The sequence below is a fragment of the Macaca nemestrina genome, chromosome 10, assembly GCF_043159975.1.
Source record: "Macaca nemestrina isolate mMacNem1 chromosome 10, mMacNem.hap1, whole genome shotgun sequence".
Classification (NCBI taxonomy): Eukaryota; Metazoa; Chordata; class Mammalia; order Primates; family Cercopithecidae; genus Macaca; species Macaca nemestrina.
Window position 1 is genome coordinate 52,573,661 of NC_092134.1, and position 18,884 is coordinate 52,592,544.

Consider the following 18,884-nt stretch of genomic DNA (forward strand, 5'->3'; position numbering starts at 1 on the left):
GATTTGAGAGAGTTTATTACAAGAGAAGCAGGGCAGGGAAAATCTTCCTCTGAAATGGGCTATTAGAGCAAATAAGTAGAATTTATTTTTGGAAAGGCTGTCTCTATGAAATAAAATAATGCATTTCCAAGGAAATAACCTGGAAGTATGTTTAGCAGCTGTTCAGGTAACCTGGAGAATTTGCAGTAACATATCTCAGATTCCACAAATGATCTTCTGGAAACTTGTTCCTGTCCCCATTCAGATTTCCCATAGAAATTGAACGCCTCATAATTGTTAGGTGGAGATTCAGAGCTAAAAGTTAGATTCTGAATTGCGCTGTTCCCTTTTTAGTACAGACTACTTTGTCAATTTCCTTCTAACCATGTCACCTGGGAAAGATGAGTCAGCCTTAGTGGCGCTTCAACCAAATGTATCTGAGAAATTATGAGCCAGTCAAAAATGTAGGGAAGAGATTAGTCCCAGACCCTCAATAAATAGTTGTTGAATGGGTGAATTAATCAAATGTTGAATTCACTTATTTCATTTTTGACTTAAGCATGTAAAATAAGATTAATAGAAAGGAAGAAAAAAAAACCTTTAAACTTTCAATTGCAGTTTTTCCCTTTTCTTTTTTACTGAAATAGCTAATGGATCACTCCCCAAAAATACTCTAGCCTAGTACCAAATGGACTTTTATTGCTATGCATTATGGAATAAATTTTTATGTTTACTATTTAAATCCAAAATGAACATATAGTCCAACACATTTAACCTTGTTACTTTTTTCCAAACATTTTCCTCAAGGTATCCTTTAAGGTTTTTTTCTGTACTTTGTTTACGATTAAGCAATTTATTTTTACCATGGATACAAAGATTTTATAATCCCATCCCTGGCAGTTTACAAGAAACAATTTTTTTCTACTACATTTTAATGATTTCTGTAATTGTATCTAAAATCACAATGAGTAATAATATCTTCTGTTTAAGGAGTGCTATTAGGTACATTCCTAATCATCAGACCTATTTTATTTTGAGATAGAGAAGTTTTTTCCTACAATGAAAATGTAATTTTCTTTCTGCAATAAAAGAATTATTATTCTTAATGTTCTTACACATTCTTCTTTTTATGTGAACATTTTAGGTGTATCAATATATGCATGAAACGATAACTGTTAATGGCTGTCCTGAATTCCGTGCGAGGGCAACAGCAAAGGTAAGGCTTGAGTAACTTTAAAAATATACTTGACTCCAGTTATCTAGTAATTGATTGTGCGCGTGTGTGTTTCAGGTATTCTCGTGTGTACACTGTAAGAGAATTTAGACATCAGTGGCAGCCCAGAGTCTAGAACCAGTACTACTTCTCAGGTAAAAATCCTAATGGAAAATTGAACGTTTCTGCTGCTTCTGTAGCTTAAGAAAGGAGAATGATTTCATTAAACTCACTTAATGTCCATTTGGCACAAGCAAATCTACTGGTTCATTGTGGGAAATACTATATGATTTTCTGACACATTCTTCTGATCTGAAAGAACCTGTATCGTATTCAGTGCATGAAGATTTATTTGCACCGGTCTAAAGATTTGCCTCAATTAGACAGGAAAAGAATTCACCTGACACCCACTGATCTAGGATACTTCTATGTATTCAGCTGAGCAGTGGGTAACTTGCTGAAAGGGTGTGGCATTGACCTATAGAAGAGGCCTGTCACCTTTTGTGGTAGTGACCACATCTGCCCTTTAAAAACTCAAATCCAGAGATTGTAGAGACCCTACTAATGGAAATGTTATACCAAGAGGATGGTGAAATTATCAGGAAAATAGGCCATTAGGAAATACCAATTTTAAACTAAAATCACTGATGCAGCTCTTCTTTTACAAACACACAAATGTTATAATAGAAACATGACTTGCTTTTAAAAATATTTTTCTAACAATGTATAAGAAATAACCATTGAAAATGATTAGAATTTTCCATTTAATTCCTTTGTGTTACATCAACGCTTGTTTAGTTTCTCTCTTGAGTTTTTAGTTTTTACTCTGTAACTGAACACTGTAGATTTGTAAGGTTTTTTTGTTTTGTTTTGTTTTGCTTTGTTTAAACTCAGGGGGAAAAAAAGGGTGTTATTATCATTATGTCATGCTTTGCTTGTACTGAAGTGGAACACACACAGAAAAATGATCCCTACGTGGTTTAATTAAGGGGAAAGTGAATTGTGTAGTGTTTTACCATTCTCATTTCTTATTCATGTAGAACAGCAGGATAGCAGCATAATGTTGCAATAGCACAATATTTTCTGGTTGTTTCTGGGCTGTCTGCATTGCATCCATGTCAGCCATTAAAATCTATGCATGACAATGAGGTTTGCATGAGCAAATGCATGTAGCTAAAAAGAAGCCATTGTTTTCATGTCATTCACTACGTTTCACTAAATGCAGACAGTAGCGTAATGCTAAATTGATGTGATAATGCTGTGTGTGGAAAAGAATGTACAGTTGTTGGGAATAAATATTTTCACAGTCTTGAGTAAGTCACTTTATAGTAGGCATCTAATCAACTGTGGTCAAGGTGAATTAATAAAAGTGAAAAATAAGCAGGCAGGGAATCATTTCTTGATAGAAACTACCTAAATGCTGTTATTTTATTTCTATGGGGTTAGAGGGAACTAATGGTAAGTTGTTTTCCTAAACTCATTTAATGAAATCAGTACATGAATTTTAAAACATATTATGTCCATATTAAATGGTGTTTTGTATATCTAGGCCTAAAACCATTGACTATTCATATTGCCTATTTTGTTATAATAATTGAAATATTAATGTATAATATAGGAAGCAAAATCCTGTTCCTGATAAGATTTCTCAGTATGGAATAATAGTAAGGAATATTGGTATAAACTAACAATAATCTGTTTGAATCTATTATTTTATTTTAGTTTTCATTCTCTTTAAGGCATCCTTAATTTTTTAAAAAAGTTAAATTTGCTAAGCTTTTGGGTTGGCAATAGCAAGATTACATATGTATTCAAAAGTATGTATACATATAAGTGCTCTTCAATTTATTACAAAAAAAACTTATGAACTTTTATGTAGAAGCACCAGATTAGACTGTGTGTCATACAAAAGAGTGCAAGACACTGTCTCTGCTCTTAAGGTGCTCATAGTCAACATATGTATAAAACAATTATAATATAGATAATACCTATAACAAAGTTATTTGGACTCCAGGAATAGGAAGAATTGCATCTAACCAAGGTAACTGGAGAAGATTTTTATGAAAACAGGAAAATTTTGTCATACCAGATAAGACTTAGGAAGCTGGAAATAGATGAGTGGGACTTTACCAAAGAAAGAAATCCTAGATGGCATCTAAATGAAGAAAGGCCTCTGCTTTTTGTGTTCTTTCTTTCACAGGAGAATACTATAAAAATATGAGAAGTTGCCTGAGCTACCCACTGCAAAGCATATGATTAGCCTTATTTCCCTCATTTTATTACCAAAAGACTGTCTTTTTTTTTTTCAGGCAACAGTTGCAGCTTTTGCAGCTAGCGAAGGCCACTCCCACCCTCGAGTAGTTGAACTGCCAAAGACTGATGAAGGCCTTGGTTTTAACGTGATGGGAGGAAAAGAGCAAAATTCCCCCATTTATATCTCTCGCATCATTCCTGGAGGGGTCGCTGAAAGACACGGAGGCCTCAAAAGAGGAGACCAGCTGCTATCAGTGAACGGAGTGGTATGTTTATAAAATAACCAGAGATTTTCTCCTTAAGCACATTCTTTTTTTTTTTTTTTCCTCTGCTATTACTGAAGTCAATGTTGAAATCCTAGAACAAATATTAATTTTATGTCTAACCAGCTTTCTAAACATTGATGGATATTAAACCTATAAAAGCTGTAATATAATTTTTATGTCTCATTTCATTATGTTCAGTTATGATAAATATCAACGAGTTGAAAAAACATCCCAGGAAATTAATCCAACTAGCAGACTTTCTTCCCATAATACTCCAAGTAACATTTACAAGAACAGAGTAATTTCGAGATACTTTTTATCCTAAGTTACTATAAGCATATACATACATTTTAAGAATAAAGACATAACTCCTTACTTTGTAATGTGTGTGGGTTTTTCATTTTAATTACAGAGGAAGGGTAATTTTAATGTTTATATAATAATAACACATATGAAAAAGGCTAACGCACTCAAAATTCTTTTTTTTTTTTTTTTTTTTGAGACGGAGTCTTGCACTGTCACCCAGGCTGGAGAGCAGTGGCACCATGTCAGCTCACTGCAAGCTCCGCCTCCCGGGTTCACACCATTCTTCTGCCTCAGCCTCCCAAGTAGCTGGGACTACAGGTGCCCGCCACCATGCCCAGCTAATACTTGTATTTTTAGGAGAGATGGAGTTTCACCATGCTAGCCAGGATGGTCTCAATCTCCTGATCTCATGATCCGCCCGCCTCGGCCTCCCAAAGTACTGGGATTACTGGCGTGAGCAACCATGCCTGGCCCCAAAATTATTAAAGCCAGATCTATAGCTATAGTATAATAAAAACATATTAGCCTTTCTCCAAAAAAGAGTTTGATTAAATTACCTATTCATAATATATGCTTTCGTTTTTAAATGAAATTAGAGTAAATTAAAATATCTAACATTTTAAAGTAAAAGTATGATTATACATTTTCTCATAACTTATATTCTCTGGATACCACCACTTCCACTTATAATAAGGGGTTGCTAAAGAAATCGCTTCCTATGAAACGAACAATTTTTTCCCTATAACTTCCACTTATATTAAACATAAATTACCTAAAAGCATACATTTCAGAAATATAAACAGAAACTTATCAATGTTACCTTTTATTAACCTAAGATCTTTTTTCTAAGAACTTAAAGATTTTAATATATAAACTAGATTTCAGTTATTTGTGACCAGATTGATTTATGCTTGGAACACAATATCCAAAATCAAATGCAATTGGAACATGATATTTAATGGTAACTGTGTAATTAAATTCTTCTGTATTCATATATTGAATTTTATTCATTTGTTTTCTATTTTTAGACTGACTAGTAGTTTCATGGAACCCAAAACTATTCCTTCAACTCTGCTGTCCTCTAATGTATATAAAAAATCTCAACCCATGAATATTTTATATCACTTCAGCGTTCCAATAACTATTTAGTTTTTTCTATGTAATAATGTTTTGAGATAAGCTTTTTATTGACCTTTAGATAACTTTGACTTTTTCAAATCATGTTTCAAGTGATAATTTCAGAGTCTAACTTTCTGGTAGAGGACTCTAGAACTAGGTCACACAATTGTGTCACACAGAGGCTTATGCCCCAGAGTATGAACTTGCAATTTCTCTGAATAGATTATATAAATCAAATAAGGTATAGATTTAAAAACAGTATAAAACATTGGAAAACTCAAAATATATTAACAGTAATTATAATTGCGTAAAGTAACAATAAATATATATATATAATAAATTTAATACATGGTTGACTTTGAACTATAAGGGAGCTAAACAGACTTTGTTTAACATAAACATTTGCAGGGAACAATTTTTAGGCATGTCATAATTACCCATTCTTTGCAATGATGTTTTGATATACCTGGGAGGTGGCAGTTACCTTATCTGGAATCAAACACATAAGGTTCTACAACTCAATAGTCAAATTATTATGGATTAGTATCCCCTAAACTTGAATTCCCTTATATGAAAAAAGGGAATAGTAACTAATTTGAAAGGGCTCTGATGAAGAATAAAATGAGGCAAAATGTCTGTTAAGAGCTATCCTGTGTTAATTTGCTCATACAAACCTTTGACAGGTAAATGTGGCTACTGGTGAAGGTTGAGGTTGGTGAGGATTAACAACCTCCCAGTGATACTGCTTTTGCTAGTTAGGTTAAAAGTAAGTCTTACGGCAAATTCTGCTACATATATAGGTATATGTTAGCAAACATTTATTAGCAACTAGGCAGTGTTCGACTCACAACCCCTTCCATAAATTTGATAAATCCCCAGGTCTCTGTCCATTTAGGTGTTCTAATCGTAACCTTAGAAATGAGACAACTTTGTTACCCTTATATTCAACATCAGATAATCAGAAATCCTATTAGACTGACAGCTGAAAATAGGGTAGTTTAGTGATCAAACTTTGGTCATTAATCCTATGGTATAGGCCATGGGCCTCCATAAGATTTTTATATCCTCTTCATGCAAAGGTGAGGAATGTCTCCAAGATTGTAATATCCCACATATATTTAAATCTCTCATTTTACCAGTTAAGTTCCATTTATAACATTTACCTTGCTTAGTTAATGGGCCACTAGTTTCATCAAAGAAAATATATTTCTGACATATTCTTGCTAATAAGTAAAGCATCATTTTTTCACTGAAGTAGGTGCAATAGCTGCTCGTATAGTGGCCACCTCTAGAGTATTACTTTTCCAATATAATGCTGGCTAACTACCCTAGACTGGTTTATTAAGCTCCTAAATTTGAAGGTTAAAGTATTACACATTCATATAGTCAAACTATATATTATAAACTAACTGTTTTATATTGTTTAAAAGTAAGTTATATGCTCTTTAACAATGCCTAATATTGACCAGGTGTTCATCAAAAAGCAATTTTCTGTAAATTGACTTCATGACCCAGTGACTTGTTCATAGTCACACAAATAATAGTTAATCCAATTCTAGAACTCTGGGCTTCTAACAGACACTGAGCCCAGAGGTTTTATCAGTGTAAATAATTCTAGGCAGGTAACAATATTTAATGAAAAAGAAATACTCTGTAATGGAAAGGCCAAAAAAAGGAAAAGATTAGCAAATGATCAAATGATTTGTATTTCTGCCTTTAAATAAGGTGCCATTTCAGGAGATTAAATATGGAAGATTTTCAGAACATGCCATTCTAAACTGAGAAATGTTGAAAGGAAGTGCTTTGGAGGGCTAAAGCAAACCTTAACTACTTTAGTATAAGTTCCCTGAAAAAAATTTCTGCCCTATTTAAAAAGTAAATAAATTATTCCATGGACATTTAAACATCTGAAAAGACATCTGATGTGATGTCCTGCTTATCTTTGATTGTTTGTCTAATTTTATATTTTGCCTGCATTTAGAAAAAGGATATGTCATGGGTCTGCTTAAATATATATGTATAATTATATACATATATATGTATATGATTTTATATATATACACACACACACAGAGAACTATTAACATGAAATGTTAGGTTATGAAGTGTGATGGAAAGGTGGGAAAATCAATAAATAAAAATAAAGACAAAATACAGCAATTGAACAATTGATTTTTTCCTCCGAGCTTCTTAGAAGTCAAAACAGATGGAAACTCATGTCAGCTCAGCAATCACTGGGAGAGAAAATTTTTTCTATCGCTAGGCACCAAGAGAAATTTCCCATGGGAATGTTACAAATGAGACATTGAATCACCTAATACAATTCCACAGAAAACACAGAGGCCTTTGGTGTATGGCTACTTCTTATGTCAGTCCTCAGTGAAACCTTACAGCTGAATGCTGAATTAAAATTTAACATTAATAGGAGGTCAAAATGTTACAGTAAGAATTTATACCTTTCTAATGATCTCCTTTTCACCCTTTTATGCTCAGGATACTTCATGACCTTGAGCATAAATAAGAGACTTCATGACCCAGTGACTTGTTCATAGTCACACAAATAATAGTTAATCCAATTCTAGAACTCTGGGCTTTTCTCTGCAATTTTGAGAGAGGACTCAAGGACTGTTTATAAGGGTTGCAGCCAACAACCCTTGGAGCCAGTGGCAACAGTAAATATATTTAGTGATAGAGTCAGGATATAAAAGTCTCAATAGAATGGTACAATAGGCCTATTTTAATAAGAATCTTCATGAAGTCCTGCTCCTGTGCCCCAAAAAACTAGCTACATATATGCAGAAACAGGGAGGAATAGCTAAATATCAAAGCCTGGGGAAAAAATATTAGGGAATTTCAATGTTGATTTCAAGAGGAATATAAAGCAAGTTGAGGGAGGGGGGCAAAAAATAATGTGATTATAGGGGCTATGATATAAATATCTTATATAGAACACAGAAAGCGATTGGTGCAGCTCTTGAGAGTGCTGTTCGTTCTTTCTTTCTTTCTTTCTTTCTTTCTTTCTTTCTTTCTTTCTTTCTTTCTTTTTCTTTCTTTCTTTCTTTCTTTCTTTTTCTTTCTTTTCTTTCTTCCTTTCTTCCTTTCTTCCTTCCTTTCTTCTTTCCTTTCTTTCTTCCTTTCTTCCTTCCTTTCCCTTCCTTCCTTTCCCATCCCTCCCTTTCCTTCCCTCCCTTCTCCTCTCCTCTCCTCTCCTCTCCTCTCTTCTTTTCTTTTCTTTTCTTCTCATGGTCTCACTCTGTAGCCTAGGCTGGAGTGTGGTGGTATGATCTCAGCTCACTGCAACCTCTACCTCCTGGGCTTAAGCTCACACCCTATTGTGCTCTGATCCTCATTCCATCCTTGCAAAGAAAAATCAGCTCATCCAGAGATGAGCAACCTTGTATATGAGGAACATGTTAAAGAAGGACTTGAGTTTTTTAGGGTGGAGAAGAGAATATTTAGGGGAATGATGACTGTCTCCAGCTGTCATCCATTGTGTGGGGTACCAGATGGCAGACCCAAGACCAGTGTTTAAAGTCATGGGGAAGTCATCTTATTATAATAAAGAGCTTTTAAACACTTAGAGCTCTCTAAATGGAGAAAGACTGAATCATAAGGCAGAATGTGCCCATCATTTGAAGTTTTAATCAGAGATCAGGAGACCACCTGATGAGAGTATTTCAAAATATGAGTACTGTGTAGAGAGTTGGAACGATTGGCCCCAAAGTCCCTTCTAAGTCTGTGACTATGTGATTCTATGTCTTCCAATAGGATTTTGCTGAGAGTACCATATAACCCTCCCCTGAACACACACGCGCTACCTTACACTCTGAGGTAGATGAGTAGGCTCTACCTATGCTCTGTGTACTCTATTCATAAGACATTTTTTCTGAATGGAAAGATGAGAAATCTAACACAATATATGTTTTATTTAGTACTTTATAGTTTTTAATGATATTTACATTAGGTTCTCTCATTTGTTCCTCAGAAACACAGTCTCATGAAAGAGTAGGGCCAGGAGTGTTCGTCCCTCTCTTTCTCTGTCCCTCTGTCACACACACAACCCAGTGGATACACACAAAAGCACACATGAACTCAGATCCAAATACACACACACACACATGCGCATGCACACACGAGAAAGTGGATTTCAACCTTTACTGCAATCATAACTGATGCTTACCAAACATAGTAACTGGTTATGTTAAAAACAAATCCCATTGAAATCTGAGTAAGCTCTCTGAGTTGTACCGATTCCAATTTGTTGGTTTAATATGGTTTTGTATGCTGTGAATATTGGGGAAAGCTGGGCAAAGGATGCATGTGATGTCCCTGTACATTATTTTTCAACTTCCCTTAAATCTATAATTATTTAATTTTTTTTATAAAGCAAGAAAGTCCAAAAGATGATATTCTACTGGTACTGATAGGAGAGAGGCAGGTGAGGAACAGGAAAGAAAAGGACAGAAAGATAAAATATAAGCATGAGGACTTAAAAAAATATGTCATACTGAAAAGAAGCCCTCATTTGCTTCTGAAATGCAAACACTATCTTAGAGCACCAATGGTGGGAAAATTGCGGCTGAATTTACCTAGCTCTACAGTTAAAACTAAATAAAATTGTCTTTACAGTATATATAGATTGCTAATTGATTTTTAAGCATAACAGATGAGTGAATAAAAGTTTAGGGATAGGACAGAATAAATTGTTTTCCTGCCATCTGGCTTTTTTTCCATTTTATAAATACCTATGCCAAGTTGAAGGTAAGTACTCACAGCCCAAATTACTTATGCAGAATGGCTGTCAGGTGTGGGATGAAGATGAAATAAAAATTAGAACTATAGATTCGAGCTCTGTGAAGCTACAGCATCCCAGAGGGAAAATCTGTATTAAGATCTTATTTATCTGTTGTCGGAACAAAGAGAAAACATAAATGAAAAGTTTTTTTTAATTGCTGTGAACTACACTGCAAGATTTAAGTTCCACCATAAAATGCACGTTCCGATGATGGCAGTAATTTGTATTCATTGCCTTATCCCCATTCTTAGAACAGTTCATGTATATAGTCAAAGCTCTAGAAATATTTGTTAAATGCCAGCGACTGCTGTAAGCACTTTACATAATGAATTCATTATTTACCCATAATGATCCTCAGTGGTAGTTGTCATTATTATCAGTCCCATTTTACAAATGAAGAAACTGAGGAAGAGAGAGATCAGGCAACTTGCCCAAGCTCCTACAGCTACTAAATGGCAGAACTGGAGATTCCAACTCAGGCAGTCTGCCCTTATTAATCATAATGTAAAGGTAAATATCTTAGCCATTAATACATTAGTACTTTCATGTACAATGTAGAAAAGATCAAGGTTTCTTGGCCTTTATGGGTTTGCATAAGTAAATTTTTGGTGGAGAGAGACCAGTTGTTTGTCCTAACTACTCATAAGAGACTTTGACCTTTAAAAAGTTAAAAACCACTTCTAAAGATAGTAATGTTTTGAAAAGGAATTTACTGTGATTCAAATGGCTCAGTACTCTAATTCACCACTGCACATGTGTGAAGAGTTAGGTTTGAATGTGTTTGAATTGCTCCATACCTGCATCATTCCAGTTTGCACCAGGCACTTTGCATTCGCGGCTAACTGAACAGCCCTGGTCCACAAGCACTCTCTAAAGCCACTTGGCCCTTAGAGGCAAGCAGATGCTTGCATGAAGAGGGGAAAGACAGAACCTCAGTCTTCAGTTCCCCTATGGGCCTGGCGCACAGATCCCCAGCTTAATTCCAGCTAAGAGGACTCAAGTAAAGCTATTCTCACAATCTCTCTCTTCCTAGAAGTCATTAGCAGATGCTTTACCTTTCTCAGAAGCTGAGTAGGGGACTATTTGGGTTATAATTAAATATGAGTGCAAGCTGAAATTTCAGTTAAGTGCTGAAAATTTTTATTCTCGGCATGACATCTTGTGACATTGCATTCACATTTGTGAAGAAGCCAAGAGCAGTACAGTTATGTTGTGTTAGCCCAGTCACTTTCAGAAGAGCACAAACAGTGCAGCATGATCTGGTATATTTTGCAACACTGAGCAGGCAGTATGCTACTCCCGTTCATTCTGAGTTGGCTCACAGTAAAAGATCTTTTAATTTAAAAAGCAGAACAGGGAAATACCATGCTATCCCAATGGCACAGGTAACTATAATTCACAGGTTAGAACAGCTACATTCCCACCTGGTGATTTCAGCCTGCAAGAATGGGCACAGGTCTCTCATTCCTTCATAGACCAACTTGAGCTTTGAGCATCCATGAGATTGTGCTAATAGTGTATCGGGTGCCAGAATACACTCAGTTAGTTGGTGCAAAAGAACAAGTCTCTAAGTGAGGGAAGCATTCCCACACATGGGATCAGACTGACCTAAATCCCTATTTAGATTGCTGGTAATGGGTATTTGACTATTCAGTTTAGTTACTGGTGTAGTCTTTCTCATAGTTATTTTTACCATTTGTTGTTTGTGTTTTCCTTCTGTTTGTACTGTTATTTTAGCAATGCTTTTCTTTCATTCAATAATTATTTGTAGAGCAATTATTATGTGCCAGTTACTGAGCTAAGTCCTGGATATGGAGTAGTAAACAAAACAGAAAGGGTTATAATCTGGTAGAGAGTAAGAACATGATGATGATGATGATGATGATGATGGAGATGATGATGATGATAAATACATACATATAAATGTAATATATTCACCAGTTATCCCAGCCTAAGGGAAATGCTCCCAGTCATTTTGTTCAGGATCACACTGGTAACAGTAACAGGATTTTTAACTCCAGTATGTGCGTATTAGTTTCCTATGGCCGCTATAACAAATTACCACACACGGTGGTTTTTAAACAACAGAAATGTATTATCTCACAGCCCTGGGAGCCAAAAATCCCAAATCAGTTTCACTGGCTCCAAACCAAGGCATCAACAGGGCTGTGCTCCCTCTAGAGGTGCTATTGGGGAATCTGTTCCTTGCTCCCTCCAGCTTCTGGTGACTGCAGCATTCTTTGATTTGTGGCCACCTCATTCCAATCTCTATCTCCATGGTAACGTTATTACCTTTTTCTTTGCGCCAAATCTCCCAGCTCCTTCTATAAGGATACTTGTGAGTTCTTAGGGTCCACTGAGATAATGCAGGGTAATCGCCTCATCTCAAGATCCTTAACCTAATTGTAACTGAAAAGACCCTTTTTCTATAAAAGGTAACATTTACAGGTTCTGGGGAATAGGACTTGATATTAATATCTTTGGGAAATTATCCAGCCCTCTACAGTGTGTAAATATCATAAATCTAGAGTGCTTACAAGTGTACAGGGCTATGGAATGGGACCTGTTGTCCACAGACCATGGGCACGTTGGTTTTCTAGTCTCAAAACAGCACACACTGAATATTTTTCACTCTACTCCTGGTTCTGACAATGCAAGTTCTTTCTTCCCTTTATACTTTCAGACTTTTCTCCTACTTCTGCCTATCCAGTCAATAAAGCCATTCAGACTCCTCTTCCTTCTTTCCCCACCCCCTATCTTGCCTGGTCTTTGATGAGGAAAAAAAAAAAAAAAAGTACGTGAAAACATGCAGCCAAAACATTCTCCTGCATAGCAAAGACCTTCAGATATTTTTTAGTCCTTTTTTGCTCCTAAGGTGTGGGCTGAAGGAAGCAGAATGGGAGGGGAAATACACAAAGAACATGAATTAATACTTCAGAATAAAACACTGCCTCATAATTAAACACTGTGACAAGTGTTACAGAGGGGAAAGAAGAAAACAAAGAGCCATGTAATGGAATAAGAGAAGCTCCTTTTAAAATATTGATTGATTGATTGATTGATTGATTGATTGATTGATTGAGACAGGGTCTCATTCTGTGGCCCAGGCTGGAGTGCAGTGGCGTGATCTTGGCTCACTGCAACCTCTGCCTCCCAGACTCAAGTGATCCTCCCACCTCAACCTCCCGAGTGGCTGGGACCACAGGCACATGCCACCATGCCCGCTAGTTGTTGTATTTTTGATAGAAACAGGCTTTCACTATGTTGCCCAAACTGGTCTCAAACTCCTGAGCTCAAGCAATCCACCAGCCTTGGCCTTGCAAACTGCTGGGATTACAGACATTGAGCCACCATGCCAGGAGCTACTTTTAATAGTGGTAGAAATGGCCTCTTTGAAGGGTGACATTTAAACTGAGATTAAGGAGAAGAGTCTGTTACCATAAGAAAGAGCTTGTGTGAAGGTCTTGAGATAAGGAAGTCCATGACTTGCCATGTAGGAGTGGCTGAAAGAACAAAGTGACTAAATTATAAACAGTAGGATAAGATGAGGCTGAAGAACTGATTGGGAGCCAACCAATGGAGTTTTAAGGTTGGTACCCAAAAGTTTTCATTTTACTCTAAGTGCATTAGGAATCTGAAATCAGTTCTGAAATCTGATGATATGCCAAGAGTTTCTAATACATCCTGAGGCTGTTTACTATGAAATGAAATGTATTCTACTTTTTTCCTGTTAACTTATTATTTTTTATATTGAAATTTTCTTTCTATACCTTTGAATCACTTGACTAGGATATTGCATATGAAAACAACTTCAGAGCAATTTTCCTTTTCTTCTTTCATCATATTTAATGAAAATTACAAACTTTTACTTTATTGTCAATTGATATTTTCAACATTTCAAAAGGGACTCATTCAATCTCAAGTTCTTACGGTTTCTCAGGAGTTAAGGTTATTCTAACCATAATATGTTTATTTACTCTTTCAGACTCTATTTTGTCATATGTAAAGCAAAAATAGCAATATCTTTCTCACAGGTTTAATCCAAAGATTAAATAAGAGAAAGTATGTAACATTGTCTGCCATTATGCTGGATACCTTTTAAATACCCAATAACTATAAATTTTTTCCTTTAAATCAGATAATAGTCTTTTCTTTCTTATAATTTCATCTCCCTATAGAGTTAGACTCTCTCCCCAGTTTAAGTCATTCCCTCTGCTTTTTGTTTATCTTCAAGAGACAATAAAATCCCCCATTAAATACTCTAATTTCAGAGGTAATTGGATCCTTGTCATTGGTGGGTTGATTATGGACAAGTCACTGGAATTTTTGGTGTCTTTATATCTGCAGGACTGATGTAACAACACCTGTCCTGTCTATCTTTCCTAATAGTAATTAGGATAAAAAAAGAGAAATGATAAATACAGCATTAAAAGATAAGACTTAGGCTTCCACAATTACACAACATTGTTGCTGTATATTATTATTAAACAGCCTTTCACCAAACTTCCAGATGCATCTCTCCATGTTTCCTTTTGCAACATTTTGCCTTAATATACAAAAGCAGAATATGTAAACCAAGCAATGATCCGTCTTCTGTTCTAGCTGAGAAATGTGTGGTTTTTCTCAAATGAATAGAGTGTTTGTCTTGAAATCCTGTGCTGGTCCAAAAAAGCATCATTTATGTTTTGTGGCACTCACCAAGCCCAATTACCAGTTATTGCTTTAAACATTAGTGAAAAGCCAATGATTCAATTTAAGCCTAACTTGGGAGGAACATTCTTCTAACTTATTTATGCTGGTCTGCAGACTGTTGGCACTAGCCTAAAGCAAGGTTGGAATGTTAATATGCCACAGTTACATGAGTATACCTAGGGAAATGCAAGCCAAGTGCAAGTCTAAAGGGTTTATACAATTTTCCATAATGGATTTTTATCTTGTTCTGTTTTTAATTATATTCTCAAAAAAAGAAGACACTGATACAGATGGCAATCAGATGACATGTTATAAGCCACATGTGATTACTGACAGGTTCATGTGAGATAACCAAACTTTAACTCAAATGTTGGTTGCTGAGTCTCAGATACGGGAAATGAGTCTCGGCAATTGTGGTATTAGAACCACATCTTTCTAAGTTCAGCCAGGAGGCATGGGCTGTTTCAATAAATTTGCAAATGCATCACATTTGATCATAGGCCTTTCCTCCTTGGGTTTCTTTCTCTACTCTCATAGATACAAAATCATTAGTTACTAATTTTGTCACAGCCAACCTTACTCTGAAATGTAAATTATTGACCTTGCCCTTCAGTGACACCAAATCACTTCTCAAGAGAAGTCATGTTTTCTATTTATAGAGGTGCCTATTATCAACAACAACCATGTAAATACATAGCATATCTTAAGCTTTAAGAATATGAATTTGAATAAGAACCAAAGCATGAGACTTGAGATCCTGAAGTCAAAATCTGTACATGTAGTGCACAAGATTTGATCTAGCATCAGCCTGAACCTATCTTAACACCCAGCACTACTATTTCAACATAGTTTTTTCATTCTGAACTAATCACTGCATATGTGGTAGTCCTTACCTATCAAAAATTGAATAAATTGTGACATCAGAAAAGTTGAGGATTCTGGGCAGTCTCTGAGCTTCTACCTCTGAAAGTCAAGGGAACATGACACTGTACTAGATTTGGTTTACAAATCTCAAAACTCTCTTACAAATTTACAGAGACTTTCCAGGAAGTAGGATTGGTTAAATTTGACTATTTTAGGGTCCAGGAGGAGATTAAATAAGTGAGCAGACATAATCAAGAGGGAATATGGCAATCTAGAGGAGAAATGCCCCATTACAATTCTAGCCTGTTATTGCCATTTGGTACTGTGGACAGTGTAGCGATAATTCAGAATTTAAAAATAAGCAAACACCTTCTGCCTTTGTAGAGGAAATGGTATATAAGAAGAAGCATTTTAAAGGATAAATAGTAGTTATCTATGGAATGTTAGAATGAATAGGTTGATGGAGGGCATTCTAGGCAGAGGGACAACATCTACAGAAACATATAAGAAACAAGTTTATAGCCGAAGAGTAGGGTTGAAGGGATGGGCTGGAGTCATGTCGTGGAAGACACCATAAGCCATCACAAGGAGCCTGGACTTAACATTTGAAGGTGGTAGGAAATTGCCAAAATGACATGAATTTATATAGGTTATTCTGGCATTGCCAACACGTTGGCATAGGGTGTGTGAAGGCATGGAGGAAAAGCTGGAAGTGGAAGATCAACTAGGACACTCTTAGGAGTTCTGGAGGGACATGGTGGAGGTCTTAACTGGAAGAGGGGCAATTTGGAGAGAAAGGAAAAGATTTGAAGATGACTTTGGATGTAACAGGACTATAAACAAGAACTAGTGATTGATTGGATATGCAAGGTGAAGAATAGGGAGTTACCAAGAACTCTCAGGTTTCTGACAAGGATCTTGCCTCTTGTTGACACAGCAGAAAAGATGGTTCAGGTGAGAGGGTGAGCAGCGGAGTACTCGGCAGGTTGTGTTGTCTGTGGCTCAGCCATGTGAATGTATACAAGGACATAGGTTTTAATTTAGTTTTGCCTTTGCAAGATGTAAATTTAAAGTTAATTAACTGAGTTCTATCAAACTGACAGCATTTCAAAGTAGAACACTTAAAAATTATATTATGTAAACTTTTCACTCAATTACATTTGTCAACCAGGATTTCTCACCCTTGGAATTGCTGATATTTTGAATGGGATAATTCTTTCTTGGGGAGGCCATTCTGTGCATTGTAGAATGTTTATCCTGGCCAGTTAACACCCTCCCCATCCAGTCATGACGATAAAAGATGTCCCCAGACCTTGCCAACTGTCCCCTAACAAGCAAAATCATCCTTGGTTGAGAATCACTATCTCAAACTAAATTAGTTCATTTTCATGAAAACAGTTCCAAACCATATAGTAGCTACAATATTAAAATCTGAAAAATGCACACATTGTGCACTGTACCATAAATATGAATAGAATGGACTTCTACCAAATCGTAGTATCAACATGTTTGTAGCTAAAGAGTAGAGTTGAAGGGATGGACTGGAGCCATGTCACAGAAGCTACCATAAGCCATCATAAGGAGCCTGGACTTACCATATGAAGGTGGTAGGAAATGGGAAGTCTAGGCTCCTTCTGATTCAATAAATGAGGAACATTCTGGAAAAGTGATTTCATCCAAGGCTTGATCTCAATTGAATGTTCTGTGTGAAAGAGCACCAGAGTTGATCCTAATTGCCATGGATGACAAAGGCAAAGCAATTGACAGCTTGCCATTATTAAATTTGCTATTGAATCTGTCTCTACAGGCAAACATTATTGTAAGAATATCACTTTAAAGTCTTCAGTCAGACTGCCAATAAGGTTTATTAATCATGGTACCATGCCTGGCACTGGGAAAGGAACAGTTTAAAGAAAACATGGATCATACCCTAAGGGAGCTTACTTTGATCTAATTATCCAGAAACACCAAGTTAAGTTTTTCATAAGTAGAAATGGATGCACTACTCATAATTGCCTTAGCTTTAGCTTTGAATGATTTGTAGAAATACTGTGCCAATATGTCATGAACAGACATATGCCAAAGCCTCACCACTCTTCTTTTTCACCTAAATCTAGAAGGCACAGTATCTATTTGACCCTTCAGTAAAGTCTGTAACCAAAACCTGCAGGGTAACTGAATGCTGTCTATCTCTCAGTTTTACAATGAATCTAAAATAAGGCTGGCCACCAGGCTAGAGTGCACAGCCACTCATCCTGAAATTCCCCTTATTTTTGTGTCCATGATCTGTTTACATTTTGAAAATCTAAATTACATGATAATTATTATTTTGCTATGCACTCTTAGGCAATGTAAGAGCAACTTCAAATATCATTGCCCATGTTATAGCAATTTAGACACAGCTAATTACCACAGGAAACCAGGGCACACACCATTTCACATGAGTCCTGTTTTATTAGATGAAATTGTCAGGAGGGATAATGCAAAGTTGTATGATGTTGGTTATCAGACCACACACCATGTTATGGGACAGGATTTGTAATCGCTTAAAATATGTTCTTCTTCAGTTGTATTGGACATAATTTTGCACATATTGGCAGTGTTTCACAAAGAAGCCCAATCACTTTCAGTCTGCTTGGTCTCTAATAAATTTGTTTACTTTTCTAGAAAAGGATTGATAATTATTTGCAACTTTTAGAATGTCCATTTTGTAAATAAAACAAATCAAATATATTCATTAAAATTCCCCTGATGCACTCTCAGTTATTTATAGGAACGTGAGACCTTGGTTCAGACTTTTAACTTTAGCTGTCTTTGTTGTGTTACTCTGCCTAGATCCAAGCATATTCATCTGCTTTCAGTAATAGATTAACTGCTCAGTTACTCCACCAAAGCCTTAGTTTGAGAGATGTTAGATAGGGCAATAAATTGACAAAATATACATGAACTTGTATCTAAAGCACCTGTGTAGCCAAACAAGGCTATATAACATTGCTTGGCCAGTCTCAAAAGTTATTTGCTCAGTCACTCAGTAAGCATTTTATTGAGATCTACACTGTACAATTTGAAGCAGTCAGGATTCTTCAATGAAAAAAAAGAGAGAGAGAAGTCCTTACCTTTGTGAAGTTCACATTCTAGTATGGCAGATAAGCAATAAGCAAAATAAATACGGAAACCCACATAGTGTTAGAAATGGCAAGTGCTAAGAAAATTAATCAGTACAGTGTAAGGAGGCTAGAGGATGCCATGGCAGGGAGAGTGTGGTGCCGGTCAGAGTAGCCTCAGTTAGGGGGTGATATTCAAGGTGGAGATCAAAGGAGATAAGGGAGTGAGCCACACCTAGGGAATAACATTCAGGTCATTCTCCTGTGACCATCACAGGAAAGCGTCAACACCA

General features: G+C 36.1%; 1 protein-coding gene across 2 annotated transcripts in view; it reads left to right on the forward strand.

Annotated features, from left to right (window-relative positions):
- Positions 1-18,884, forward strand: part of LOC105473294 (lin-7 homolog A, crumbs cell polarity complex component) — a 145,976-nt gene that overhangs the window by 93,788 nt on the left and 33,304 nt on the right. For both annotated transcript variants that reach the window (XM_011727033.3, XM_024790170.2), the window contains 2 exons: positions 1,124-1,195; positions 3,502-3,711. In XM_011727033.3, the coding sequence (XP_011725335.1) occupies positions 1,124-1,195; positions 3,502-3,711 (282 nt within the window). The remainder of the gene's footprint in view (positions 1-1,123; positions 1,196-3,501; positions 3,712-18,884) is intronic.